General features: G+C 49.3%; 14 protein-coding genes across 14 annotated transcripts; 4 read left to right on the top strand and 10 right to left on the bottom strand.

The window, feature by feature from the left end:
- Window positions 1–48: 48 nt before the first annotated feature.
- M431DRAFT_990 (hypothetical protein) lies at window positions 49–653 on the bottom strand (the record flags this gene model as incomplete). Its single annotated transcript, XM_024925105.1, has 2 exons — window positions 49–500; window positions 575–653. 2 exons carry the CDS (start codon window positions 651–653, stop codon window positions 49–51), a joined length of 531 nt encoding a protein of 176 aa, XP_024780713.1.
- Window positions 654–1,306: 653 nt separating this feature from the next.
- M431DRAFT_477431 (hypothetical protein) lies at window positions 1,307–1,857 on the bottom strand (the record flags this gene model as incomplete). Its single annotated transcript, XM_024915561.1, has 2 exons — window positions 1,307–1,737; window positions 1,803–1,857. The coding sequence occupies 2 exons, from the start codon at window positions 1,855–1,857 to the stop codon at window positions 1,307–1,309; spliced, it is 486 nt and encodes a 161-aa protein (XP_024780712.1).
- Window positions 1,858–2,886: 1,029 nt separating this feature from the next.
- Window positions 2,887–4,391, bottom strand: M431DRAFT_72685 (hypothetical protein; the record flags this gene model as incomplete). The annotated part of the gene is made up of 3 exons (XM_024922055.1): window positions 2,887–3,301; window positions 3,357–4,041; window positions 4,136–4,391. The coding sequence occupies 3 exons, from the start codon at window positions 4,389–4,391 to the stop codon at window positions 2,887–2,889; spliced, it is 1,356 nt and encodes a 451-aa protein (XP_024780711.1).
- Window positions 4,392–5,393: 1,002 nt separating this feature from the next.
- Window positions 5,394–6,940, bottom strand: M431DRAFT_105085 (carbohydrate esterase family 16 protein; the record flags this gene model as incomplete). Its single annotated transcript, XM_024911567.1, has 2 exons — window positions 5,394–5,955; window positions 6,024–6,940. The coding sequence occupies 2 exons, from the start codon at window positions 6,938–6,940 to the stop codon at window positions 5,853–5,855; spliced, it is 1,020 nt and encodes a 339-aa protein (XP_024780710.1). The 3' UTR covers window positions 5,394–5,852.
- A 1,035-nt stretch (window positions 6,941–7,975) lies between these two features.
- M431DRAFT_489815 (hypothetical protein) lies at window positions 7,976–8,962 on the bottom strand (the record flags this gene model as incomplete). Its single annotated transcript, XM_024916730.1, has 3 exons — window positions 7,976–8,504; window positions 8,578–8,653; window positions 8,725–8,962. 3 exons carry the CDS (start codon window positions 8,960–8,962, stop codon window positions 7,976–7,978), a joined length of 843 nt encoding a protein of 280 aa, XP_024780709.1.
- A 1,643-nt stretch (window positions 8,963–10,605) lies between these two features.
- M431DRAFT_202111 (hypothetical protein) lies at window positions 10,606–11,261 on the bottom strand. The gene has a single exon (XM_024913343.1). It carries the CDS (start codon window positions 11,137–11,139, stop codon window positions 10,723–10,725), a length of 417 nt encoding a protein of 138 aa, XP_024780708.1. The 5' UTR covers window positions 11,140–11,261; the 3' UTR covers window positions 10,606–10,722.
- A 1,335-nt stretch (window positions 11,262–12,596) lies between these two features.
- Window positions 12,597–13,643, top strand: M431DRAFT_503197 (lytic polysaccharide monooxygenase). The gene has a single exon (XM_024918274.1). The coding sequence runs from the start codon at window positions 12,711–12,713 to the stop codon at window positions 13,413–13,415; it is 705 nt and encodes a 234-aa protein (XP_024780707.1). The 5' UTR covers window positions 12,597–12,710; the 3' UTR covers window positions 13,416–13,643.
- Window positions 13,644–14,095: 452 nt separating this feature from the next.
- On the top strand, window positions 14,096–14,806 carry M431DRAFT_71046 (hypothetical protein; the record flags this gene model as incomplete). The annotated part of the gene is made up of 2 exons (XM_024921850.1): window positions 14,096–14,394; window positions 14,452–14,806. The coding sequence occupies 2 exons, from the start codon at window positions 14,096–14,098 to the stop codon at window positions 14,804–14,806; spliced, it is 654 nt and encodes a 217-aa protein (XP_024780706.1).
- A 2,402-nt stretch (window positions 14,807–17,208) lies between these two features.
- M431DRAFT_70892 (hypothetical protein) lies at window positions 17,209–18,121 on the bottom strand (the record flags this gene model as incomplete). Its single annotated transcript, XM_024921834.1, has 2 exons — window positions 17,209–17,540; window positions 17,605–18,121. The coding sequence occupies 2 exons, from the start codon at window positions 18,119–18,121 to the stop codon at window positions 17,209–17,211; spliced, it is 849 nt and encodes a 282-aa protein (XP_024780705.1).
- Window positions 18,122–19,303: 1,182 nt separating this feature from the next.
- On the top strand, window positions 19,304–20,119 carry M431DRAFT_73355 (hypothetical protein; the record flags this gene model as incomplete). The annotated part of the gene is made up of 1 exon (XM_024922119.1): window positions 19,304–20,119. One exon carries the CDS (start codon window positions 19,304–19,306, stop codon window positions 20,117–20,119), a length of 816 nt encoding a protein of 271 aa, XP_024780704.1.
- Window positions 20,120–20,592: 473 nt separating this feature from the next.
- Window positions 20,593–21,876, top strand: M431DRAFT_980 (hypothetical protein; the record flags this gene model as incomplete). Its single annotated transcript, XM_024924987.1, has 2 exons — window positions 20,593–20,666; window positions 20,736–21,876. The coding sequence occupies 2 exons, from the start codon at window positions 20,593–20,595 to the stop codon at window positions 21,874–21,876; spliced, it is 1,215 nt and encodes a 404-aa protein (XP_024780703.1).
- A 270-nt stretch (window positions 21,877–22,146) lies between these two features.
- On the bottom strand, window positions 22,147–23,618 carry M431DRAFT_72100 (glycoside hydrolase family 76 protein; the record flags this gene model as incomplete). The annotated part of the gene is made up of 2 exons (XM_024921985.1): window positions 22,147–23,480; window positions 23,537–23,618. The coding sequence occupies 2 exons, from the start codon at window positions 23,616–23,618 to the stop codon at window positions 22,147–22,149; spliced, it is 1,416 nt and encodes a 471-aa protein (XP_024780702.1).
- An 816-nt stretch (window positions 23,619–24,434) lies between these two features.
- On the bottom strand, window positions 24,435–24,848 carry M431DRAFT_503192 (hypothetical protein). Its single transcript, XM_024918273.1, has one exon. The coding sequence runs from the start codon at window positions 24,826–24,828 to the stop codon at window positions 24,661–24,663; it is 168 nt and encodes a 55-aa protein (XP_024780701.1). The 5' UTR covers window positions 24,829–24,848; the 3' UTR covers window positions 24,435–24,660.
- Window positions 24,849–25,402: 554 nt separating this feature from the next.
- Window positions 25,403–26,252, bottom strand: M431DRAFT_489806 (hypothetical protein; the record flags this gene model as incomplete). The annotated part of the gene is made up of 3 exons (XM_024916729.1): window positions 25,403–25,754; window positions 25,813–25,955; window positions 26,055–26,252. 3 exons carry the CDS (start codon window positions 26,250–26,252, stop codon window positions 25,403–25,405), a joined length of 693 nt encoding a protein of 230 aa, XP_024780700.1.
- Between the last annotated feature and the right edge of the window lie 927 nt (window positions 26,253–27,179).

The following is a 27,179-nucleotide window of genomic DNA, read 5'->3' as shown; positions in this document are numbered from 1 at the left end:
TAGAACAGGCCGTTCAATTCGCAAAGATCCATACAAATCGCCCAACCATTACACCCTCAGCACCTCCGGGCTATCTCCCCAATTATAGAAAGGCATGCGCCGGGGGCTGTAAAGCACTATTCCCCATATAAATATCACCACCGTGATGTACATGATTACAAAAGATATCGGTATCCACGGAGAGTGAATTCCAAGGTCTTCCAGAACCATTATACAACATGAGAACATGAGGGCCACGAGTAGAAGGTATAAGGATGCATATACAAACACGTAACCCTCGTACGCTGATCGGCGAGGAGATCCGCCGCGTGTGAATATGCCGAGCGAGTCAGGAATATGCAAAACGCGGGACTGGATGTTGTAGCCTCGGGTGGCTATTGTAACGAGGACGGGGTTTGGCTGGCCATTTTGCACTTGGCGGCCAAATAATAACCTGACGGTCTTCATGGTACCTCTCTTGGCACCTCTTGACGGTCTGGAGGCCTCAGCAGTTGCATTTTCTGGTGGAAGTCAGCGAGTTGCTCTGATCGGAAGGTGAGCCGGCGAAGCGCAGTTATCACTGCGTTGATCTTACCTTGAGGAGGAACATCAGAGGGAGGGCGAAGATGAGGGGGAGGGGGAGGAGTGGGAGTTGTTGGATACGTTGAAGACATGGCTGATGAGAGCAGCCAAATGGTCGTGTAGATGAAGATGTAAATTGGTGTAAGGGGAGGTTCATTATTTTCTGATGAATGGTGGCACTTCTTTTTATAAGAGAGAATGAAAGTATAATAGAATATTCCACCAGCAACCTAGAGCTTCCCAAAAATGTATCTAACAACAGTCTCAATGGCAGATTCTGAGTTTCGAAGCCCTCTGTTAAACTTTGGTGTAGAGGCCAGAATACATGTTCAGAGTTTTGTCATGAAGGCTACTTGAGGCATTTCGGCGGGAAACGCATGCACAAATTCACCAGCTTACCTTTTTTCTTTGGCCATTATCAGCAGTACCTGGAATTTTATGCGCCACTACAATATATAGGTACCTGGGTAGAAGTAGACACCTCCTTTCATATTTCCCGTAGTAAAAATCCACAAAACGACATCCGAAACATCCATCTTACTGCCAACTCGTATTTTGCCAAATTCATATCTGTGATGTCACACTCGCTCTCGAGTAGAACGCTGATTACGGCTTTTATCTTCTTCCATGACCACCTGTCACGTTTACAAGATACCTAAAGGCCAATTCCCTCGAGAGAGAAAACACAGCAGAATTCAAGCTCTTTATTGTAGCTATCTTGAAGCAAATTCATGACTTGCATCCGCTATACCGTGTGTAATTTCCAACCTTTGGTCCAGACATAATCCGGCGAACGGCGACGATGGAAAACCACTATCAGCCAAGCAATGGCAATCAGGGGAATCGCAAACATCAAATAAGCCGATACTAATTTAAGAATCGAGAATTCTCTCGACTCGACAAGATAACGCAGCATAAGAACCGCTGCAACAACAATAAGGAACAAAAGGAGGAAAGCTAAATGTGCCACCAAATACCCTTCATAAGCTTGTAGGCGAGCAGGACCGGACGAAAACATGCCGTATTGATTGGGAATGCCCAGCATTTGCTGAATCTTGTAGCCACGTCTGGCAAGTGTAACATGGGCAGAATTGACGGTGTTGTTGACGATGCGATCCTCACCGCGCCACCAGATGAGCTGCTCAGTTCTATTCATTTCAGGAGGCGTCCTGACGGCTATTTAAGCAAGGAATCAGTGAAATTGTCCATGTACGAGGGAGCTGGGCGACGCGGACACGTACACCTATTCTCCTTAGGAAGATGATATGGTGGGAGGGGGTCTGTTTTCTGTGCCATGGCGTGTGGAATAATGTAACACTGAAATAATTATGGATTACAATGTAATATCTTTACTCTAAATATCAGGCAGAGATCAAGAATTGTTGAGCAGAAGCAAGATGGGACTTCAATTTAAGGATAGCATATGTATTGTTAAATGGATCTGAGAAATTGCTCAAGACGTAACTTTGTCTGCCACAGGGCGGCCTCTCACAAAGAAAATAATACTTAAGCCCTAATTTTCTCTCATATTCGCGCATATCCATCTATATATAACAAAGTTTACAGGTACCTACTCTATCTTGAGGCTGAGGTGACAAAGTGACATGGAGGACAAATATGAACTCTCGACGTTATACTCGTATTTCAATGGCCCACCGGGAGACTGTAGCTAAATCTTTAGCGTGGCGCTAGCAGATCTACACTCTAGATCGGGTTTTGCATATCAGATGAGGCTATCACTTTGCTAAAGCCATCACGGACATGTACTGTCACACCAAAGGCATACACCTTCATTAAGTAGGACAGATACGTTGACAAAATCTCCGAGTATCACATGATATACCCCTTTCTTGAGAACTCCTAGTTTGTGTAACGTCATAGGTAAAGAGTCAATAGGACGTGGTAGTAGAGACTATCCCATCACACAGAATCCAAATACTCACATGGCTAACCGCTCGTCAGCACTGTAAAGGAGTTATACAAGTACTAGCTAGTGTATAAGAAATAGATAGGTACAGCTAATCTAAGCAAGCATGCCTCCCGAGAGAGTTTCGTCATTTTATGCTTCATGAGTGTATGCGTCTCCAAGCAACGTCGCTGTCATGTGGTCTCCCCCCAAATCCAAAGGTGAGGAAACGCAATACCAAGTGGTATCATATAACCAAGTAACCGAAATCAAGCCTCTAAGTCGAAAACGCCAACAGGATAGCGGGAATCGCAGGCCCGCTTTCCCTTCCCTGCTATTCCTGTTCTTCCATTACGTCCACAGACGTCCGCAAAACGTCCCAAATTACTACACAGCGCAAAAGGCTTCTTTCCATCGTCCTACTGCAAAGCCAGGTTGGGCTGTAGATTCATTGGCGGGCCAGGCATATTTGGCAGCTGGGGTGTCCTCTGGGCAGCGGGACTGGCATGTTGGCTCGGAGCCATTGGGTTACTAGGCTTCTGGCCCGAGGCCGTCGTGCGGAAGGCCGGCTCCTTCTTAGGGTCGAACGTGGGGAAGACAGCTTGGAGTCGTCGATACAAATCCTGGATCGACCTATTCCGCTCTTCTCTATCCGCTACAGCATCTGGAGGCGTTGTTGAATTCTCGGCGCCAATCGGTACTGCTCTGGGCCTGAGAGTCAGGTTGAGCGGAGGTGCACTGAGATATGCTGGACAAGGCGGTCCCTTGACTTCGGGCTTCCTATCTGCTAGTGCAGCCATATATGACAGATTTGCTTGTAATCGTCGCATGCAACTATGAACCATTAGTTTTGTGTGTCTGTGTCAATATTTTGGCATGTTCAACATACTGCAGATAGTCTTGTTGGAAGTGGTTCTCCTCCTCGGAAGGTTTCCTGTCTGGGATGTTGCCATTAACAGCGGCAAACTCCTTTTTCATTTCTTGTAGCGTTGTCTGAATCTGGATCGACTCGTATAGTAGCTCGTGGTTGATGTCTAACAGCAGTGCGAACCTCTCTTTTTCCAGAGCCTCTGTTGTAGGGCTCATAGGTACTGCACCACTTGGGGGACCAGCCATGCCGCTGGCCGGATTGGAGGAAAATGTCGGTGTCTGAGGGGTGCCCAATCCCATTTGCTGTTGATTTGTCGGCGTCTGTCCCTGGGACATGGGCTGCGGAGTCGAGAATTGAGGCTGTTGGGGAGGCATAATGTTTGTCGGCGTTCCTTGGGCTGTGCTCGGGGGTCTCTGGGGAGTCGACACCTGGCCCATGGCCTGGTTCGGCTGCTGCTGCTGCTGCTGCTGCTGTTGAGCTTGCTGTTGCTGTTGCTGTTGCTGTTGCTGCTGCTGAGCTTGCTGCTGCTGTTGCATTCGTTGCATCATCATCTGCTGCTGCTGAGGCATACCGGGCTGGCCCATGGGGAAGCCCGGCATTCCGGCACCCATCATGTAGTTATTCGGAACGAAGCCCTGAGGCCCGACGCCCGCGGGGAGGACTTGGCCGTATGCCGCGCCGGGGAATTGCTGCTGGTAGGCCACTGTTTGCAACGCGGGTTAGTGTTGGTACATCCAATGACCGTTTGCCCTGTCGCGCGACTGCTGGCTACAGGGGAGGGAGGTAGAGAGACGCACTCTGATTGTTTGGCTGCATGCCCGGCATGCCCTGCGACGGCATCATGCCTTGCGACTGCATCATGGAGTTTGCCGAGTTTGCGTCGGCCATCATGTGCGGGTTCGCTCCCGGAAACGCCCCTTGAGGCGCCATGCCGGCGAATTGCTGCTGGCGGTTGAACATGACCTGCTGGCCCGGCTGCATTCCTGGCTGCGGTGTGCCCGCGGGGTTGAAGTTGGGCGCGGCATTGCCAAAGCCGTAGTTGTTCGCGTACATGGCTGGCGATGGATTGCACCGGTCGTGTCGTGTCCAGAGGGCGATGGCGATGGCGAGGGAGGAATGGCGAGGTAAAGTGGCGAGACTCGGTGCTGTAGATTATATGTAGTTGGACGGACGGATTGGCTGAGAAGAAGTTGTAGATGGAAAATGGCCTTAGCGGGTCAGAGAAGCGCGAAAGTGGCCTAGCCTGTCCTTTGCAGTCGCGAAATGACGTGAGATGCCGATTTCGATGCGCTGGGAGTATCGCCAAAAGATACCAGAGATGGACAGAAATAAAGGGCAAATGTAGTAATTTTTATGGATTGAGATGATTGACTGCAAGGGAATCAACACGAGAGAATTGTCCTTGTTTTTATATATTCCTATCTGCGCGTGTTTATTTATAGTTTTGCAGATGGAGCAGCAAAGTTTTGCTGGCGCTCGGAAAAATGCGACGGCTTGTGTAACTTGGCCAGCTTATGGGATTGATTGGATCTGATGAGATGAGCAAAGTCGGGCTGCAAGCCTCGGGCCGTGCCTCTGCTGAATAAGCTGGAGAGTTCCCGAAAGACATAAGATTGTTGATGATTGAGGAGATTCTTTGGCTTTTGATCAAGTAGAAGTGATGTGCCGGTATCAGGTACTGAGGAACAGCAGCAGAGCTATCCAGGTAAGAGGTATATACTACCAAGAGGAATAATATCATATCATATCAACTTCGTACTACATAAATTTAGCCACAACTTTAACATGAAATTGACCATGTATCTTTCATAACTTGTATCTTGCCAAGCGGGGGACAGAAAAACCGAGACTGGGAAGATTACGGACACACATGCCTTAAATAATATGCCCCCAATTCTAACTTTTCAAGTTATCTACTCTGTATATTTCTCTATCTAGTAGTAACTGCCACTATATCTATGTTTCTCTAGTAGCTGTTATTATATTTCTATTTATTTACGACTTACCTAGTAGTAGTATTTTTATACTGCGCCTGTTTGATAAACTGATTGGGTGCTTATATTGCTGAATGTATGGACTTATTCATTTTGCAGTCTCGCTTTTTCTGACCTTCGCTTGCTTGCTCATCACTCGTTGGCCTCCAACCTTAACATGAGCCCATTCGTCATCATCATTTCTCATCAGTCCAAGATAGGAATGTCCAATACTATTTTACAAACAAGTCCGCACCCGTTTTAACCGGTCGCCATAAATACGACAAGCTGAAATGCGATTATAAATCTCTCTCATCCGTGATTCATTGACACAGACACTCAGCAACGTTATGCGTCAAGACGCCGGCTTACTCCACGAATAATACCGGCCACCAGCCCAACCTAATCGTCGACACAGCTTTACTGTCTCAGCCTCGAATCATGTTTCCACGTATAAAGCGCGCAATGACCACCAAAGGCCGTTGTAACTCTGGCTGCATTCTGGATGCCACTTATTCACCACACAATCAAGTGAGGCAACTTAGTGGTAGATGGTGCCGTATTTCGATCTTCCTTCCAGCAGATTGATAAACTCATCGGCAACGTGCTCGCATGTCCTCTCCGATGGATGCACCTCGTCGTACCTATTATCTTAAGTCAGAACCCCAACTTTCACCTATTTCATCTCAAAGTCACGCCATGAAACACTCACCACACGAAGTTCGACTGCGGCTCTGTCGACTGGAAACATCCCGAGTCTCCGCATCCTCTCCAGGATCCGGTAATGTCAACCGGCTCTGTGTAGTACTTGGTTGGATCTGAACGCAAATCCAGCAACAGCGAGTGCACGTCCAGTAAGCTGACAGTAGCCCCTGGCCAGCGCTTCTTGACCAGGAGGTTATACGGCGCTCCCGTGGCGAACATTGTGTTGGCGCTGGTCAAAAATTCCTCCATCTTATACTGAGTGTCCGTGGTGTTGTATGTTGCCTTGTTTCCCCAATACTCATTGTTTCCCGTTCCGCCGTTCGCGATAGAAGCATACATCGGCGAGAGCTGTAGTGGCAGCACGTTGAGAAGTACAAATTGCCTGCCTCCCAGCTTGTAAACGCCGTCAAAAGCTTTCCAGACACACTCTACAAAGTCTGTAATGGTGGCGCCATTGACTTGGTTGTTGCCCAAGAATCCGTCAATTCCTAGATCATTAGTACCGATCCAGAGCGCGTAGACAGTGTTGTCTGGTCTCCTATTTGGATACAAGCCCTTGTAGCCGAGATCTGTCTTGAAAGCCGGAACCTCGTAATCCAAGATGGATGGGAATGGCCCATTGATATTGCTGAGAAAGTGCTGGGTGACGCTATCAGAGCACATGCCGCCGGCGACGGCATAGTCGTAGAGCTTGGCTCCCGTCTTTTGTGCTACGAGTCTTGGCCAGGCATAACCGCCTACTGACGTTGCATTGTTCACGGGTAGAAGCTGGCCTGGAGGAGGTAGTGCATTGTTGGCAAAGATGTAGTTGAGACGGCCTTCGTCTGTATAGCTGTCTCCGAATGTGACGAGATTGCTTAGCTCCCGCAGGCCGGTTGTGCTAGCAGCCGTAGCGGCAGCAGCGTATAATAAAAGAGGAAGCATATTGGTCTAAGTGTTCGAGTATATTGCACCGGACTTGAGATTGTCGACAGAGACCCTCCATATCGGCAAATGACATGATATTTATACGTTTGTTAAGTTCGGTCGACCGGATCATTTTCACATGAGTTGGACAAATTATTCGGGTTTATAAATCCTATGCATAGTTTTTGTAATAAACATCAACCGACGGTAATCGTTCAACTATACGGTCTTAATAAATGGGCCACTGTGCCCAGCCAATCGTGGAATATATGAGAACCGGCCTTTTTTAGATGCCGAAATCCCCAGATCCGTGGTCCGGCACATCTTCCCCGCATTATCGCCATCACGATGGAGGCTGTAGAAAATCACATGCCCATTTACAATATCCCCTCTACTTTACATTTTGGATAACGGAAAACGGTTGATTCATCATGTTGCAGTCTAAAACTTGAAAAGGTGAAATTACATGTAAGGTGTATGAACCATTTCTTTAACTAAATGCAGCACACTCTCATACATGCAGTTAGAAACGGTACATTACAAAGTCCGTTCCTCAACACCATCATACGACATGCAGAGAGAGTCATCAGAATTAGTAATTGCCGTCGGCTATATAATGCACCGTCTTCTTTACCCCAGATTTCCAAACCTCTTTCCTATTTCGGTGGTAGAGCCTCTATGCCGAGCCTTCATGATCTCCGAATGATACTCCGAGAATAGTTCATTGGGTCGGATAATAACAAAAGTGCGTCACTTTAACAAGCTGTTTTTATCCAAATGGATTTGATAGAGGTAAGCACTGCTCTTTCTAATATAGTCACTAAGCATAGAGAGCAACCTCTGCGAGAAGAAATCACATGGCTCAGCTTCGTGTCATATTTGGCGTGGATTCGTTCTTTGACAGCCCAGTCCTATTACATTATATGTATGTTCAACTTTGGTATATGACAAACACGCTGTAAATACGAGTAGCAATTCTCCTTCCATCTTCTCAAGGTATCCGCAAACAAACCTAGCTATCCACACGATGCAGCTCCCTTCATCATGAATCTCTCAAGAGGGCTGTGTGAAATTGCTAAAATGGGCCGTAAACCACTTGATGCACTGCTCAGTCGCATCATCTGCCTGCTGCAAAGAGTCAGGAAACTTGTGGTCCGCTCGAACACAAAACCCATGTCCAGCCTTTAAATAGATAGTTAATTCTCCGCGAGCCGGTTCGGGCTTCGCCTCAACAATGGCCCTGATAGCCTCTGCCTTTTCCACAGAGAGGTAGTCATCGTGCTCGGCCATTGCAAACGACACTGGCAGTTTCAGGTTCTCAATGTCGCTGTTGAGACTTAACATACTTGGGTGTCCGGTGAATCCAGCGTCAATCAGCGGTCGTCCGTCGATTGTGTCTCCGCGACCCAGCAGAATGACTTGCTTGCCTCCCCAGCAGAAGCCCGCGGCGCCAACTGGTAGTGAAGCGCCTTCTTCCTTGCGGAGCTGCTCGAAGAAGCCTTTGACTCTTGGCCATGCCCTGGTGGGCCAATTGTAGGTGATGAAGGGCAGCATGCCGCCCATAGCATGGAAGAAGTGATAGCTACAAGTTCATTCGAGCTGCGTGTTAGCGACTGTAGCTCAATTTCCACAATAGTGTTTAGCATGGTACTTGCATTTTGGAGAAGATTCCAGCTTCCTTCGATGATATAATCTTCATGTCGTCAATCATGTACAACGGTGCAGGTCGTCCTACAGCAATCAGCCTTCAATGTCTAAAACGTGCTTCAAGAGCCATGAATTGTATATCGAGTTTGACTTACCGTTCATGAAATCAGGAGCATACACCTTGAACCCGCCCTGGTCGGCATACTTATCCGCAAGAAGCCTTGTGTTGACAAAGGCCCATCCAAAAGCATCTGGAATTATGACGGCAATGCCTTTCAGGGGCGTCCCATCAGCTGGTTCGACGACGTAGGTCTCGAGACCGTAGGCGCGAGTGACGGTGCCCCGCGGCTCGCCTTCGTGGACAGAGCCGCGGTAACAATCCGGGCATGACATTTTTGTAGGATGTTTTACTCAGTTTTGAGATTCGGGAGAGTTGGTGAATTGGTGACAAGCGGAATTGGCTGGAAAGGTGAATGCATGTATTTGAAGTTCATGCTGTCTGTATTTATCAGATGAGGGGAGGGGAATTTCACATGCCCGGAGATAAGGAGAGCCACATCCGGCAGTCTTAAAATCGAAAAACTCCATCGTTTATCAAATAATTTTACAATTGTCCACGCGTACATCATGCCATTGAAAAAAGAAAATTAAACTAAGTACGTATGCATACCATCGTTGGTTTTACACTTGGGATCTAGCTTACACGGAGCATGAGAGTGAGCGCCACCACCTGTGTTGGTAGTTGACCGCATGTGATTGCACTGAGCTATGCTACCCTACACCACCATGCAAAAATTGAATGCCAACCTGGAACTTATATGTTTTGTGATTCATTGATTAGATTAACTGTTGCAAATTCTCTTGAAAAAAAAAACTCGGAGATACCTGTCTTAAGCCCACGAAATGAACGCATACCGACTCTTTATCATGGATCTATCATTACTAGGTAAAATGACAGGGTAAAGCCAATACAGTGGTCTTCACCAGTCAAATCATGCGCTTTCGGCACCGGTTCGGCAACGCTAATACTAAACTCGATTTCGAGTTAAACAGCAGTCAATGCGTATTACTGAACACTCAGTTAACTACTTTCAGATGCTTCTCAGCTAGGAAACCCATCAATGATGTGGTCACCCTTGAATGCCTGACAGATTGAGTTAGAAGGCTGACAAATATGGAAAGTATATGTAAGGAAGAAACGATAGCATGAAGCAGTTGTGCACGCATTATGGACATGGTATACGAATACCAAAGATATTCTCTGGTATTGTGAGAAACAACTGTATTGAAGATACAGATAACTTCTACAGGCCATTCTTTCCGCCGATTTGTATTCTAATGATGCCAATGCGTAGTTTTCGTGGTCCTTGGTCGAATTGATTCACATCTTGATAAGACTGTCCACGCCAAGGCTTGACTTTAACCCTCCTCCTCTGTGTAAGTGGTTGTAAATTCTCAACAGAGTCCTGTCTGTTCAAGAGCAGTTAACCCGATAACCCGATATTCTATTCAAGTGGTATCAGCAGTGTAACGAACGATAGTCATGGATGGTTGTATCTCATCCGTGGTGTCAGATAGCAAAGATCCCTCCGTCCGAATGGTCTTGTAGACGTAGAAAGTGTGGTTGCCAATCTCTCACGAATGACCCGAAAGGTCAATCATGGCTTTAGTCTTGACATTGCCATTGCTCGGCTCTCGTCGGCTCGCGGCCAAGCACGGACATGTCAGTCCCACGAGCCCCCATCTTCATCCCAAGCCGAAGAAGCAAGGAAAGCATCCAGGAGCCCACGCGCACCGCCGCCAAGGCGAGCAAGACAAGATAAAGGAATCAAGCTTCTTCTGCAAGCTTCGACTAGACCTCGAATAGGCAGCAGGGGGAATCATGAGAGGTCTCCATTGGGCAGGAGGAACTGTCCCTAGACCCCCTAGTATTGCTAGGCTAATAAGATGCCGGTGTCAAGGGGGATTTTTAAAGTTAACGTTACGGGCAGCGGTTCGAGAAAAGGACAAGGGGGAGACTATTCTGTACTCGTAGATAATCTAAACTTACCAAGGGATGTATGTCCCTGAGTGCCGTTTCGCGTTGCATGCTAGCGCGTGTGCCGTCCATGGCAAAAATGGCGCGGGCAAGGGAGATCGATAGTCGGAGGCATCTAAATTTCAAGCTTCTTTCTGGAATAGGAAGGCCGTGAGATAGGGACGTCGCACGGCGCGGCATGCAAACATTGCGACCTACCGCTCTGGCAATTGGGGGGCTGCTTTTGATAAAAGTTCCGCTTTATGTGTATATGTTTGCGAGGGTGAGACTGCTTCGGAATTGTCGGAGAGCGAGGCCGGATTTCTAAATAGCAGATTTGGTGGGCTGCGCTGACGATAGTCTGAGTTTGGTGTTTTATACGAGAAGCTAGAGTTGGAGTCCTGCAACCCTGGTCATTCATTGTGAGCGACCTTTGGTCTTGAGCGAAGACTGTCCGGAATATGCCTGAAATGTGTGATATCGGTGAAATGAGACGATTTGAGGCAGCCCATATCTTTGCCGCTCCGAGCAATAACGTGCCGAGATCCTGCATACATGTAGTCGCAGTATCAGTGCCCACAGACGTCCGATGTAGATTGAGGATTTGTATAGGTTGCCTCTGAGCATTGGCGCCAAGGACGGCCAATAAATCTATTGGCTTTAGTTAGTATTCATATCCATCCTCTGCACCCCTTTGTATTTGTAACGTGCCAAATAGAAAGATGGTGGTTTACCAGACCGCAGCCAAGACCAAAGTGATGATTTCTTCGTCTCTTCTCTCCACCTCCGCGTGTACTTTGGAGAATGCGCTGATCGACAGGTACCCTGTATGTTCCTGTTCCTGCACCCGTCAAACGCATGCTTACCTCTTGTCAGGGGCTCCCGATTGGTGGGATCCGCGGCTGTCGGTCCGAAGCCTCGAGCATTCCAGAGCCAGGCAAGTCCATGGCTGTTTTCTTTGTCAAGTCTCCGCATCATCTTTTCGGAGCCTTGTTGTTTCCCCGAAATGTTTCTGTTTTGTTTCATGCGGCGGTGAATAAGCGGAAATATTCATTCCAAGGACTTGGCGGCTGGCTGATTCTCCTACGAGGCGCTTACAAGGCTCTACGCGTTTGCTTAGACAAAGCAATGGCTGGCGCAACACCATTCGAACTGGCAACACGTGAATGTTCATCAAGTAGAGGATAGCGTGTGAATATTTTACGTTTATGAGTATGCGATTAAGTGATTTTCAGTTCCATCTCTTTCTTAAAACGGCCGCTCGTTGCAAGTTGATTTGATGGGCTTGGCGCCTTGGCTCATCATGGCCGCTTACACACATACACGGCTTACCAGTAACACTATTATAGGAAATACTCGTAGTATCATGATAACCAGCTTCCATACGCAGCGGTGGGACCAGACAAGGGAGCCTCTGCATCACAGCCTCATGGTTTCGTCGCAGTGGTTCAGGTCCACATGGCACCCCTGTGCTGGAGCTGGTAGTCACAAGAGCAGCGTGTGTGTAAGTGGCTGGGACAGACTCCAGACACTTTAGCCTGGTCACGATCTGTGTTTGACAGCATCTGGCATTGCCTTCCCCCACAATGGCGCTGTCAACAGGTTAATTGGACCACCCAAGTCGGTTGCCGCCCAGCGTGCCGTGGTTTGGCCTTCTTTATTGCTGGGGTCGGTGTCAATGCCACCCATGTGGATGACTATCTAGCAGGATTTCAACAATGCATAGAATGTCAAGAGACCAGTGTGGTGACCTCGAGACTCGGTAGCATTGGGGGTCAGAGATGGTGGGAGATGGCATGCCCCAATCTGGGAGGTTGACTCTGCTATTCATGGCATCAGCAACATGCCTGTCCCCCTTTCACGCGAGATGTAACGGAACGATTGCCGCATCGCTGGCAAACCCTTACAATGGGTCTAGCTCGGTATTCTTTCCTAAATCTAATGGATCGCTTCGTGCCTTGTCTGCATTATGTTGAGAACAACTACTTAAGAGACCACTTGTCTCTCATCTCTCCATCCACCCTTTCCATTGGATCTATCATACAACAACAGTCTCTGACAGCTCGCCTCGATCGGATCACTAGCCTAAGACAACAATTGTACCACTCTCACACAATCAGCACAATGAAGGTCTTCACTCTCGCCTCTATTCTTGGCCTCGCCGCCATGGCTCAGGCTCACATGGAACTCTCATGGCCCTATGCCTTCCGCTCCAAGTTCAACCCCAACGTGCCCGAGGCTCTGCGAGACTACAGCATGACCAACCCGCTGCTCCAGGCCGGCGGCAACTACCCTTGCAAGGGATACCAGGTCGACTTCAACAGGCCCGAGGGCAAGTCAGTTGTCACCTGGCAAGCCGGAGGCACTTACAACTTGACCCTCTCCGGCTCTGCCACTCACGAGGGAGGCAGCTGCCAAGTCTCCCTGTCCTACGACCAGGGCCGAACCTGGAAGGCCTTCCACTCGTGGATCGGCCAGTGCCCTCTCAAGCCCACCTGGAGCTTCACCCTGCCCAACGACACGCCTGCTGGAGACGCCATCTTCTCGTGGACCTGGTTCAACAAGATTGGAAACCGTGAGATGTACATGAACTGCGCCCACGTCACCATCCAGGGCCGGAGCAAAGCCGCTCGCAGCCCTTCTGATCCGTTCAACAGCCGTCCTTCTCAGTTTGTTGCCAACGTTAACAACGGCTGTGGTACTCTCGAGGGTAAGGATGTGCTCTTCCCCAACCCCGGCCCGGATACCGACTTCAACTCTGCCGGCACTGCTCCTCCCACTGGCTCATGCAACACTGGCAAGCGCACCGCCCAGCCTTTGAACGTGTAAGTCGGAAAAGATGTCAGTCTAAAAGGTTGAGAGGAAATCGAAAGAGTGGGATTTGGTTAGCATTGGGAGGCTAGCAGTGATGGTGAATCTGATTCTGTATATATAATTTTAAGAAGAGGCTTTGTACATACGGGTGGTCCTTGAACTTCACCATACTCTCTTCAAATAGCTAAGGAGAGGTCTGAACTGTCCATAGTTGGGTATAAATACATTGTACATTTGACACCATTACCTTGAGAACATGTTTGTGAAAAATAGCGAAGAGTAGGTATTGTCCGATAGTACATGAATAAGGAGTGACCAAGAGAAGTAAAGCAAACATTGTAACCAGTGCCATGCAGGGTGGGCCAATATGGTGATATTTGTTGTTGGTCAGACATCAGTTCATCGTCTCCTGATTGGCTGCCCTTCCACCGCCTTTGCATATAAAGTCGTTCTTTTCCTCACTCAATCTTTATCTGTAGTGTCTCCCGCCTTCGCCAACGCCAACATCAAACAACGTCACAGCTCGACTCTTTTACTTCGCTCACCATCTCGAGTTTCTCCTGGCTCTTACTTCAACTCACTTTTACCAACTCATCTTCGCATTGCCCGGTCAATTTTGCATAATCCCCCGAAGCTCCAATTCGCAACGGCCCGCGCCACTGGGATTCTGCATCTCTCGTCTATCAGAAGCCATCATGGAGGCTCCTACTGAGCAATCAAATCTGTCGCTACAATATCCGGGACCGGTACGAATCCTGGTGCAAACAGTAACAAGTCTTGTACCAGGAAATGATTATTGGCAACGAATCCTGTATATTCGAAACATCATTTGTCAGTACCATTGGAACCGTGACTTTGATTGGGACAAGGATCGTTGGAATTCGTACGGTGACGACTTTGGCTATGAGAATCGTAACTGCTACTTCCTTATCGATCACGGCGAATCTGCTGAAGATCCGCCAATTTTACGGTACAAGTGGACTGGAAAACTCCTGTTAGCAGAATCCTATGGCGTTGTGAAGCCATCATCAGTCCACTAACATTTGAGTAGCATTGCGATTCCGGAACCACTCCCTGAGGAAATACAATCTAAATTGGAAAAACATCCATTCCCGAGGCAACCGAGGCAACCAACTAAACGCTTACGAAAGCCAACACCTGGAAAGCTTGATGCAAAAGCTCATCGCCGGATTATTCAGTCAAACCTTCGTCGCGATGCGATTATTATAGATGAGAGTATTGAATTCTTAGCGACGCATCCAGAGGACGCAAGATGGCTCAAAGATAATATCGAGGCCCGATTTTGGTCCAAGATTCAATCCTTATTGGAGTCGAGACAGGGCAAAGACACCGTCTACGCCAATCGGGAGCGTACGTTGGCGAATTCGTCCATTCCAGAGGAGTAAGTCCACCGCAGGCCAACAGACTTCCGCCTCGGATATCCATATTCTCACGATCAGCTGTTCAGGCGCAAATCCGAAGACAGTCTTCTTCCGATGAGAGCAAAACGAAGTGATAGGAATTCTGCAGGAGGCAAAGAGATCGAAAACTCATTCAATTCATAAACGACACGAGGGAATCTGGTGAGATGCGTGATGATCCTTCGTAGCGTCTAAGTCTATCATAACCCTATTACATCCGCCACCACCAGCACTTACTGCCCTTGATCGGGCCTCATTATATCATTCGGAATAAGGTAAAGGAATATTAGGAAAAAAATGCTTTCTGCTGGGATGTGAGTGTCACCACCGTCACCGGTTCATTGCTAAACGTTTGGCGTTGATCCGTCCGTCTTCAGTCTTTACATGACCATACTATTTCCTCCTTTGTTGAGTTCACTCTACCTAACGGTAACAGGATGGGTGACGTGCAATAGTTCATTTATAGAAGAAGAGGATTGGGGCGATTGGTAGAGTGTCACTCTTTGTAGCCGTGAGGGTCTATTCAGTATAGATTGCTAATTACCTCTGTCTGGCCAGTACGCCAAAGTATAGCCCGTGGCAGTAATGATTGTATTGCAATAGAATTAAAAACACAAACATGACCGACAAAGGACAACTCCTGACACCAATCCATTACATGAGACTGCAACCACCTGCCCTAGTTGCTAATAGTACCTAAATTGGTCGCAAATTCCTGAATCGAACATTGAAATGAGATTGCAATCATCAACCCCAGGAGTAGCTATGAGTTCCTGAAGCAGTCGCAGTCATGTGTGACAGTCTGTCGTACTTGTTCAATCCGTATGCCTGATCCCCGGCAATGGGCGCAATCACAGTTTCTGAAGCCCCAATAGCTTGCGCTCCTGTCGCAATCGGCAGAATGCCTTGTTGAAGGACATCTGAATCCACGGCCGTTGCACATCCAGCAATTAACATCTGTGTCGACCATGACCGTCTCATTCCAAGTACCGCTTCCATTGCAAATGGCACAACTTGGGTCAGGTCCGCTAGACTTGTGAGAAGACATGGTAGGGGTCTGCTGTTCCTTTGAGAAGAGACACAGCTGGTCGTAGGACGATACCGAGGGGGTCGGTCAGTGGAGCAAGAAGAATTGACTCGACTTTGGCAAGGCAAGTATAGTAATGCGAAGAGCGATGGTATTCTTGGTTTGAAGAAAGGGCGGTTGTTGAGGGAGAGAAGCCGCAACTCGAGGAACATAGTAGCTCTTTATATATCTCTTTAGACGACGACGAGGTTCCCTAGGCACCACCAACATAGGGAATTGAAGGCCTACGGGGCTAAATCTCGAGACACTTGAGTATCGTCACTTGGCCACGGTGTAATGGGAGAAGCTTTGCACGGCCAGAGCTGCGACCTTCCTGCTCGGTCAATCCCGGCTTTGTTGGGCAATACATGTACCTAACCACCTTGCCTCTGTCTAGAAAGGTAGGGTTAAATTTATAGGTGTTGGGCGCCACATTAACAACAACCAACAAGCAGGTCGTTAAAACATTTGTGAGCTCTATACAAACTGCGCCTACGTCACTATCAAGGCCTAAAGTGGCTTTGAGGCTGGCAGCGTACCAAAAGGCTAATACATGTAATTACATGTACATATATGGTACCCAACTCTTTAAGTCTCTGCTACTATCACTACTTTCTACTATTATCACTGCATTTTTCTAATGTCTGCTACTAGTATCATTTTTTCCTTGTATCTGCTACTATTGTTATATTCTTTCTCTATTGTCTCGTTTCTGGCATTATCATCTATTATTATGTGGCTTCAAATCTGAAATACGAGATGCTGGATAGCACTATTGTTTCTCATTAAAGTTATTAAACTCTCTTCATATAACTAGGTGGAGGTGCGAACTATAAATTACCTACCTAGGTAATTATAACTACGTCGCATATTTGACATGACCATCTGGAGAACACGTTTGTGAAAAGCACATTGAAGTAGTCATTGTTCGATGCTATGTAAAGAATAGCCAAGAAAAGAAAAGCAAACATTTCCAACAGTATATCTATCGCATATCATCCAGCATACCGCTGCCAAACACCGTACCGACGTAATGGTGATCCAACCCAATTTCTACTTATATATCCAAACCTGCCCATCATAAGTTCATACCATCAAAAAAACACCAATGGGGTATAACGCAATCATAAATTTGGCATTTTCTAGTGCCATGTCCAGTTTCATCTTGTTCCGCCCACTCACTTTGTAGTAGAGGGAACAACCACGAGAGGAAGAGAGTCTTGCTTCTTGTAAGACCAAGACCATCCCTTTTCTTCGTGGGGACAAGGCAAATCTTCGTCGTCTATCAAAAGAATTAGTAAACCTCCACAGCTCAATTGAATCAAGAAGCCTTACCAAACTCAGAATCCGAATCACCATCCTCATCCGCAGCCAAGGACATCAACCCCTTACCAACACCATAAAATACACTCAGAAGCTGCGCGAGTGCGATGAAAAATGGCATGAACTGGCCCGGAGCGACGAGGCTGTGGACACCAGAGATGTTGTTCCACTTGAGGGCCAATTCCACATAGACGATGGCGCCAATGTTGACGAGGAAGTCGATTGGCCCGAAGCCCATGGGATTTTCTTCCTCCTTGGACCTCCCGCCCTCTTCGCCGCGGAATCTCTGCACAAAGTTGGCGGCGCGGACAAAAGTGAAGAGGATAATAGCTATATAAGCAAAAGGTATTAGTGTTTGGAGAAGCCTATCATTGGGAAAATTACAATGACTAACCTGCGAGATAGAAGATGACGGAGACGACACCACCGATAATGGCAAACACGGAGCCGACCTTGTTAAGAGTGCGGAACCAGTGCCAAATGCTAACCTTTGCAAAGAAAAAAGCCTTGTCATCATGACACGCACGCGGCAGCGTATCCATACCATGCCACCAAAACCACGCAAACAGCGCAATCAACCCGCCAACCTCGAACGTGTAAATGAGCGCCGTGGTCTGGCCCTTCCAGTAAGGAACGCGGCACACGCCGACCTGGGCGAGTAGCAAGGTGAGGATGGGGAAGACCTCGACGGCCTCGACGGTCTTGTCCCGCAGCTCGCGAATGAGGACGATTCCCGTGGCGAGGACGAGGATGATTGTGCCCTGGCCGAGGGTGTCCTCGGTCTTGAAGATTGCGCTGGCGAGGCCGGAGAGCTGGACGGTCATCATTTGGATGTAGATGCCGATGCGGATGCCGAGGCCGTAGAGGTCGGAGTCGCCATTGACGGGGCAATGGAGGTCGGTGGAGTTCATGGCTCCGGTTGTTTGTACGTTTTGCCTTACTGCTGAGTTGAGTTGAGTTGAATTGTGGAAAGGCTAGGCTACAGAGTTGTGTTGTTTTGTGTTGTTGAAAAAAGTCAACAACAGCTTGTGTAATAAAGCTGTGAGAGGATATAAGCCCCCCCATGCCATGTTATCTACTGCATCTACCATGCAACCCAACCGCCATCGCCAGATGCACCACAGCCACACAGCCAGGCTCCCTCTCCACACATGCTGCAAATCAGTTACACTCAGGCTGTTGTCCCAGACGCTGGCTGCCTGTCTCCTCAGCCTCAGTCTCTCAACCTCTTTCTCGCCCCTCCCTTCCCTTCAGCCGCTCGAGCTAGCAAGCATCACATGCGGGAAATAGCCATAATCAAAGCAAGACACAGGACGAAAAGAGGCACAGCGATCGTATAACGGGGAAGCACCAAGAACAGCTATAGTTGCTAGCGCATCGCGCTGGCCCGCAACCCCTGTCAGTAAAGTGTCTGCCTCGCTCTCACACGATAATCTTGATTGGCTTAAGATGCGGATCCATGTTGTGGCGGAGGGCGGTTCGGGCCAGCGCCCCTGGTCTGTGTCTGTGCCCAATGTCTCAAGAAGAGGGAGCTCGCAGTAGTTTTTGAGTTGTGAGGCTGAAAAAGCAAGGAAGAGACACCCAAGTCGTCTGTCTCTCTCCCCCACACACCACATGACGATCGATATAGTCTAGTGAAGTGAGGCGGATATCGCCAAAGCAAGGCTGTCGTTGACGTTTTTCTTTGCTTGAGCTTTGGATGCTCGAGCACTGCCACCTTGTTGCGAGGGGGGGGCTAGAAAATCAATGGTTTTGATCTGCGTTACTCACATATCTAGCGGACGGGGCCCATAACTTAATCGAGGACCGAGTTCTGTTGCTCACGGGAATCGACAGATGCTTGGCGGCGACTAAAGTCTTTTTATAACCCTCTGTGCGAGCGTGAGAGATTGCGTTTGTGTCACGAACCCCTCGAGTTAACGGAGTATTGCATGTTGGTATAAGTGAAGAAATCGGCAGGCTCTTTTACTGGCTTCTGTTGGGTTCATCTCATCCCCCAGCTCGCCCTTCTTACTCTCTCTGCCCTGGCAGTTTGTCGCTTCATCCTCCGTTCCTCATCATCGAATCAAAACAACTTCAGATAAATCATCATCATGGTCGTCGCACCAGACTGGTGCCCAGACGGCAACTCAGATCTTTACGGAGTCGGTGTCCGTGCCGGTCTCTACGCGCAATGGGTCGCCACACTGCTTGCGACCCTCTTCGACCCCAAGACTGAGAGCACGTACCGCATCGCCAACCTCATCATCCAGTGGTCCATCTTCCTGGGCCTCTGCACGCAATCTGAGCCAGGCGACCCTGTCATCGGCGCCGTCATCACTCAATACCTGCTCTTTGGCTCACTGTCTAGTCTAACGGGCGATGGCGTTGGTCACTTTAGCCACTTTTCAGGCATCTTTCGCATCATCTTTTACACGGCCGTCTCTTCATACGGCTGCTGGTTCTGGTTCAACGGGATAGACGACATGACGGTGGAGGGATGCCCCGACATTGCCTTCTTCGGAGACGTCAGCCTCCACGGACCGTTCCGCACCGCAGGCAAGGTGTTTTCCGTGCTGGGAGTCATCATATGCGTCTTTTCGCTCGTCTTCAGCGTCTTTGCGACAATGAGGAGATTCAGAGGCGGCATTCGAGATGCCTTTGCGACAAAGGAAAGGGCGCGCCCAAAGGTGGAGCTGGTGCTGCTGGTTCTGTCCATGGCCTTGATCGGCATATCCATTTACTTGGTCGAGCACCTGATTGAGCGCAACGGCATCACTCAGGTTGGCGTTAAAGCGATTACTTCTGTTGGACAGTTGATTCCGCTGCTGGCGGGTGGATTGGCATGCGCAATGACTCTTTGGAAGATTGTGACTCACCAGCTGTTTATGAGGAAGCGATGCTGGTACCTGTTTGGCTACCACTTGTGATTTGAAGCTGTTGGTGCTGTTTTTTTCCCCTTTATGATTATTATGGATGATTCAACGAAAGCGATACCAAGTTTTGGATTTGTGGGTTTTTAGAAGGGAAATATTTAGGATAGAATATAGTTCTTTTTTGTTTAATGCAATTCATCATTTATTATTCCTCAATTCAGTCTTATATTCACACTACAATGAAACTTGCCCGCCGCATCTCCGGAGCCCAAACCCGATCGCCCCACTGAAGCCCGCCGCCAAAAATCAACCTCCGGCCTCGGGGCTTATCGTTATCAATATCTGATTCATAACTTGACTTGACTCGAACTTCTTCCGACTTGGACGCATTCAGCGCAAGTCTCAAATACCCTCTTCCCTCTTCTTCTCCCCTTCTTATATCCCCTCTTCTTCTCTTTATACCGCATCAACAGCCTCAACATCGTCAATTGGTACCTCTCCAGAGGCCCAATCCCCCCCCGCCAAAAATGTCTCCCTTCAACCTCGAGACTTGCGCTCGCCCCAATATCCTCGCACTCCAGCCTTACCGCTGCGCTCGAGAGTTTGTCCACACTCCTTACCTTTGTCTCACCTGGAAATAAAAATACAAATTGACACACATAATAAACAGCGACTACAAAGACGATGGCACAAACATCCTCCTCGACGCAAACGAAAACGCATACGGCCCCTCCCTCTCCTCCTCCGCCGTGTCCGTCGCCTCGCAAAGCAAAAATGGCCTCGGAATCGACCCCCTCGGCCTGCACCGCTACCCGGACCCTCACCAGGTCGACCTGAAGCAGCTGCTCTGCAAGCTTCGTAACACCCACGCGCACACGGACAAGACGCTGTCCGCCGAGAACCTCTTTGTCGGCGTTGGAAGCGACGAGGCCATTGATGCGCTGCTGCGCTGCTTCTGCGTCCCGGGCAAGGATCGCATCTTGACATGCCCTCCTACATATGGCATGTACGCCGTCTCGGCACAGGTCAACGACGTTGCTATCGTCAAGGTGCCGCTTCTTCCTGCGCCTACTTTTGGCCTTGACGTTCCCGCCATCTCTGCTGCTCTGTCTTCCGACTCGTCTATCAAGCTGCTCTACCTCTGCTCGCCCGGTAACCCTACTGGTTCTCTCCTAGCCAAGGCCGACGTCGTCGCCCTGCTCAACCACCCATCATGGAACGGCGTCATCGTCCTTGACGAGGCATACATCGATTTCGCCCCCGAAGATGCCTCCCTCGCCGAGCTCGTCACCGAGTACCCCAACCTCGTCGTCATGCAAACCCTCTCCAAGGCATTCGGCATGGCCGGCATCCGTCTCGGCGCAGCCTTCGCCCCAGCTCCCATTGCTTCTCTCCTCAACAGCCTCAAGGCGCCTTACAACATCTCCAGCCCAACCAGCGCCCTCGCCGCCTCGGCCGTCAGCGCAGAGGGCCTCGCCGTCATGCACGGCAACCGCGCCAAGATCCTCACCCAGCGCGACAGAATCATCAAGGAGCTGCCTTCAATTCCCGGCGTCGGCAGGCTTCGCGGCGGCACGGAAAGCAATTTTTTGTTGTATGAGATGCTTAATGCGGAGGGTCAGCCTGATAATGCTGTTGCGTTGGCTGTGTATGAGAAGCTTGCTGAGACGAAAGGCGTTGTCGTGCGATTTAGGGGTAAGGAGCACGGATGTAATGGCTGTTTGAGAATCACTATTGGTACAGAAGAGGAAGTGACAAGACTTTTGGAGGCACTGAAGAAGACGTTGGCGGAAGTAAGAGGAAGTGCGTGAAAGGTGAGACTACAAAAATGGCGGTGATTGTAAAAAAGGGGAATAGCGATTTACCTAGATAGATACCATGCTGGAAAATAGAAAAGAGTAAAAGAGGACGTCAATGACATTAAATAGAGCGTTTATATCTATCCATATAAAACAGGGGTTTCTAATTCAACTCATGTTCTAGAGCCACATACTGCCAGCACGATATATACAAAGCCGGCCGGTCTTTACACTATATACACATGCAAAACTTGGAAAACAATGGGAGGAAATGAGACAGCTTTAAGCCAGACCCCAAGTGGCCAGTAGTATTCCAAAACCAACCACCGTCAACGGCTTGAAATCAAGATTCAGTCTCGCACCAGCAGCGTTCTCCGTCGGCTTCGCATCTCCCGCAATGCCTCGCTTTGTCGTCGGCGCCTGCGAGGGCGTAGGCGTATAACTCTCCTGAGGAGGCCAATTCGTATCCCGCACAGTCTTGATATCCTTTGCCTCCAAAGGCGGCGCGGCCCCGTCAATCAGCAGCCCCTGAACAGTCTCGAGCGCGCACATCTCCGACCCCAAGTTGGTCAAGCCGTCGAATTCGCCCACGTACCACTTCTGGCCACAGGCACGGCCAGTCTCGGTTCCCGTGCAAGTTTTCACGGCAGCTTGAGCGCTGATAGTGAGAAGGCCCTCGACTTTCTCGCGGAGGGAGGGGACCATTTGCGTTGACTGCCACATGAAGCGTGCCAGGTAGCCCTTGAAGGTCGTCATGTCGGCGTCGCAGCGTTCGACGGTCTCGCAGGCGCCCTCGTACATGATCTTGGCGGTGCTGTTGGGCGGAGTGAAGAACCAGCCGGCGCCGTCCAGCAGTTTCTCGGTGCGCTGCTTCCACTCGGGCTTCTTGGTATAGTTTGCCATGACGGCCGCGCCGTAAAGATAGATGCCGCTAGTGTAAGTGAAGGATGCTGGGTTCGTCTTGGTGCAGTTGGTATCGATACCAGCGCCGTCGTAAACGTGATACGATTCAGGATCGATGAAACCAATATCCATGGACCAGTCCCAGACCTTCTCTGCCCACTCGAGATACGTGTCGTTGCCCGTGGCGCGAGCCATCCTCGCAGCTATTTGAAACAGGCCCCCGTTGCTGACGGAGTTCTTGTACGTCAAGCCGTTCGGATTGGATGCGTAAATCTGCCACAGGAGACCACCGCCGCAGTCTTGCGTCGTCCAGCGGCTCGCGAGCTGGTTGAAGACATTAGCTCCCAAGTCCAGCCACGAGGGCAGAGTCACATTTGGCTGCGGAAAATTTCGCTCGGCGGCGGCAATGGCAGCCGAGCCCCAGAAGAAGAGATCGTCGTTTCCTTCTTCGAATTCGTGTTCTGCCGGCATGTACGACTGCTGGATTCCGAGATTCGTGGGTGCCAGCAGAGCTTGGATTACGACGTCGTTGTAAGTCGAGTCCCCTGTGAAGTGATAGTAGTCGAGCATCGCCCCCCAGAGTGCGCCGGCCGTCCACCAGTAATATGGATCCTGGAGATCTCCCATGGCGACCGAGTCCGGGGCGGAGAGATTGCCCTTGTAGTAGGACATGGCATCGTATGCAAGAGTGGCAGCGACATTTCGTACCGATGCTGTTTGGTTCTGGTGTTAGTTACCTCGTCTGATACCGGATTTCAATTGCACCTACATAGACTCTTGACATCCAATGAGTTAGGAGCTGTGATGGCTGAAGTTACTGCCGCAGCATGGACGCTTGTGATAAACTTCATATTGTGTTTTTCTTTGTGTGAGACCAATCTATAGCCGGCTGATCGATTGGGTATCCAGCACCAGTAGATCGTTTCAAAGCTCGGCAGCAAGGATATATCGATACCAATAGAATAATGAAATGAAGAATCAATCTATCTCCGACCTGGAAGATAGAAAAGACCAAAAAGAAAGGATTGGGAGAAAACGAGCGACCAGATGCGTCCAGCGGCAAGGCAGTCGAATGAAAATCGATAGGATGGGGTCAGGCACGTCAGATTCCGACAAAGGAGGGCAGTCAATATGCAATTGTCGCCACTTGAATAGTGGAAAAGGCTAGAAAACAAAGAATCAAGCGCAGCAAGATCCAAGTCAGAAAAAAAGAAGGAGGTAGATAAAAGTGACAAAAAGGCGACAATGCCCTGACCTGGTGAACAGAAAGAAAAGAAAAGTGAACAAAAAGAGAGAGCTCAAGACTCGTTTGAACAAGACAGACACAAGACCAGGAAACGGAAACAGAAGGCAGCTTGAACGAATAAATAAATAAGCACCAAGCTCGTAACTTCAAAGTGAAAAAAGAGCAAAAAATAAATAGCAAGTCCCACGTAACAATAGCTTAGCACCCTTCCCTTCCCTTGCATATTGTTTCGTCCAATGCAGCCTCTATCCAAACAAGGAAGCCCACAAACCAGATCGTGCATCTTGTCTTCGGTGCATCTCACGCCAATCAATGAAACATACAGCGTCCAGCGCTTGATTTGGTCTGGGGGGCCGCCCATCTAGCCTAATTGTGACGGTTTATTAGGTCCGAATAGGACGGGATGGTGGAAGGCGAAACGCTCATCCCGCGGGATATTTGGCTAAGAACAGAACTGGATGGAGCTGGGCAGCATTTGGATTTAGGCGCGGCTGCAGGGGTTTCGTTGGTGCTGGTGGCGAGGAAAGGAAGAAGAGCGTTGCATACATGGACACGTTTTGTTTGTAGGGAAGAGAGAAAATGATTCATGGGGGGCTGCGTTTCATGTTGCCCGCGCGGCAAAATATCTCTAGTTCTCCAGCTGGTCATTAGGGAAAGGTATAGCGATAGGCAATGGTTAAAGGATAGGTAGAAAGAAGCAGCAGAAAAAGGCTGTGTCTAGCTGGGCATCTCCCCAGAAGAGCTGGATTGGCTGACAGCGCTTCGTGCTCATGAAACACGGGGGTTGAAACAGCCGGGGTGGATCGGGCTGACATGGGTGGTGATTCTGGCTTCACTTGCATCGTGAGTTAGTCTATTTAGCATCATTAAGGGCGTCAATAGGTAAACTAATAGTTTGTAGCAATGACTGGAGGGAACAGGTGCCTACCTAATTGAACAGCGGTTGGTAAAATAAAGCGTCACGACGAAGAATCCACACAAGCATAACCCTCAACACAAACGTCGCCACAAAACGGAACAAGACATACGATGAGTCCATGCCTGATCAATTTGGCTATCCGTTTACCAAATTTTATCCCATGAAATTCCATAGGCTACCGTACATGCGCCGCATCATAACGCGAAGAAAACAAAACATCTTGACAAATTCGATCCCAAAACTCCACGCTTTAAATTCCCATGAAATTACCAACTCCTCCATATGCTTCGCTAAAAAATCAAATCGCAGAGAGGGTATAACGCAATCATAACGCCTCCGGGAAACAGGGTGTAAAAACTTGACAGAGCACACTCCCAAGGCTTGGTCGCTTTTGACCGGCCATTTCGTCCCTCGCCTTCGTTTGTCTCCATGCTTATTCGATAATGAGAGCTCGTATCGCACCGACATTACTATAACGTCAGGTATACGGCCACAATGCCTGCCATGAGCCCATAAAGCGATCGCGATCCGGAAACACGCAAATTCGATCCTAGCGACGTCGGCGAAGGTTCATACATCATCCCAGACGGCGCCGAGGGCGTGGTCATGGTTCCGGCAGGGTCAAAGTCATCGTCGGTTGTCCCTGGGGGTTCGGCCATCGTCAAAGTACCCCACTGCACCTCTGATCCAGTAAAGGTGGACGTCCATGAAACCTGCGTTGGTCCAGTGTGGTATGCGTTTGTGTAACCAGATCTATAGCTCGAGTAACCCGAGCACGTTGCGGCCGTTGTGCCCTTCAAGTCGCACTCCACGTCGGCGATACTTTTGACGCAACGTTAGCTTATCTCTTCTACACTCACACCGAGTTACATCTGCTCACTATGTCGACGTCACTGTCCCATGGAACTCGAGCGTACCGGGCCCCTCCACGATGACGAAGGGGAATTCGAGAGACAGGTCGCATGCGAGGGGCGTTTGCGTCGGGCAGAAAATGGTATACGTTGTTCTGCTGGCGGATGGATCCTAGAGGCTGTGTTAATCCTGCTGGGAGGTACTCGTATATCTCAAATGAGAGAGTGGAGAATGTAGGCAAAAGAACCAAAGGCTGTGGACCCAGCATACCGTTGAAATGATGCTCCCTCGGACCAGCGACCACGCGCGCTCGTCATAGTAGGGCAGATAGATGGGAGCAGCCGTCACTGTTGGGGTCGAGGCCAATCTGTGAGGCTCACCATCTGCCTCGTCGTCGGCAGCACATGGAGCGGCCAGCGCGAGCAAGGCAAGCAATGCCGACCAAGGTTTTGGATTAATTCTGGCCATGTCGAGCCGTCGCTTTCTGGATTGATGTGGTTTCGTAGCGGCACTGCTGGGAAAGGTAGAGGAGGTTGTCGCGAAGCCAAACTAAGCGAGCGCAACTGTGAGACTTGAGAGATGAGCGATTCCGCGTGCGTCAAAGTTTCGAGAGTTGTTTTCGGGTGCCGATTGTCAAATGTCGACTGGACAGTAGACTAGTAGACTGTCGCAGGTTGGCCGTTTGACGCAAGACTCTGACTGACAGCAGTTATCGTCAAGGCGTCTTGTCACCACTGGCTTGGGCGAACAAGATGCACGGGCAGATGCATGGAGGATGGAGGATGGCCGAGATGGAAGATGAAAAGACGGAACGGCAGAGATCCGGCCAGAGACCAGAAGAAGCCCGAGAGCGGCCCATGGAAAGCAGAAGCATCAAGGGTCAAATACTAGCGATTTTGGTCCCACGATGCCAAGAGTTGGAACTCTGTCTCCTTTGCAGCAAGTCGCAAGGCATGTGGCCAATTGGGTTTAGAGCCAGTGCCGCTACGAAGGGGGTTTTTCTCCATGAGGTCTTGGCACTGCCGGGCTCCTTTTTTCTTTTCTTTGCCCATGACGAACGTCGATTTGTAGGTGGTATAATCTGTGGAGCATCAGTTATAAGCACATGGATGAGATGAGAAATGAGATGAGAATTAATCTATGTACCAGGTCATATAATCATTATAATAGTATTCGTATGCTTATGTAGTAGTGGAAGCATTCTGCCGGAGTCTCATTAATAGAGAGAAATAATGAGAGAACAGGAGGGGCCCGTGATTGTCACACGCAGATACGAAAAGTGGCTGTACTTTGTCAAAGCAGCACAATAGAAAATTGTGCGGCACCAACACACAGTAAATCCACAAGGCAGGCGCAAAGGCCCGGCGCAGAGCAAGGGAGGGAAATCACGACCGG

Source organism: Trichoderma harzianum, assembly GCF_003025095.1.
Source record: "Trichoderma harzianum CBS 226.95 unplaced genomic scaffold M431scaffold_1, whole genome shotgun sequence".
Taxonomy (NCBI): domain Eukaryota; kingdom Fungi; phylum Ascomycota; class Sordariomycetes; order Hypocreales; family Hypocreaceae; genus Trichoderma; species Trichoderma harzianum.
This window is presented reverse-complemented; position numbering and strand designations above follow the sequence as displayed.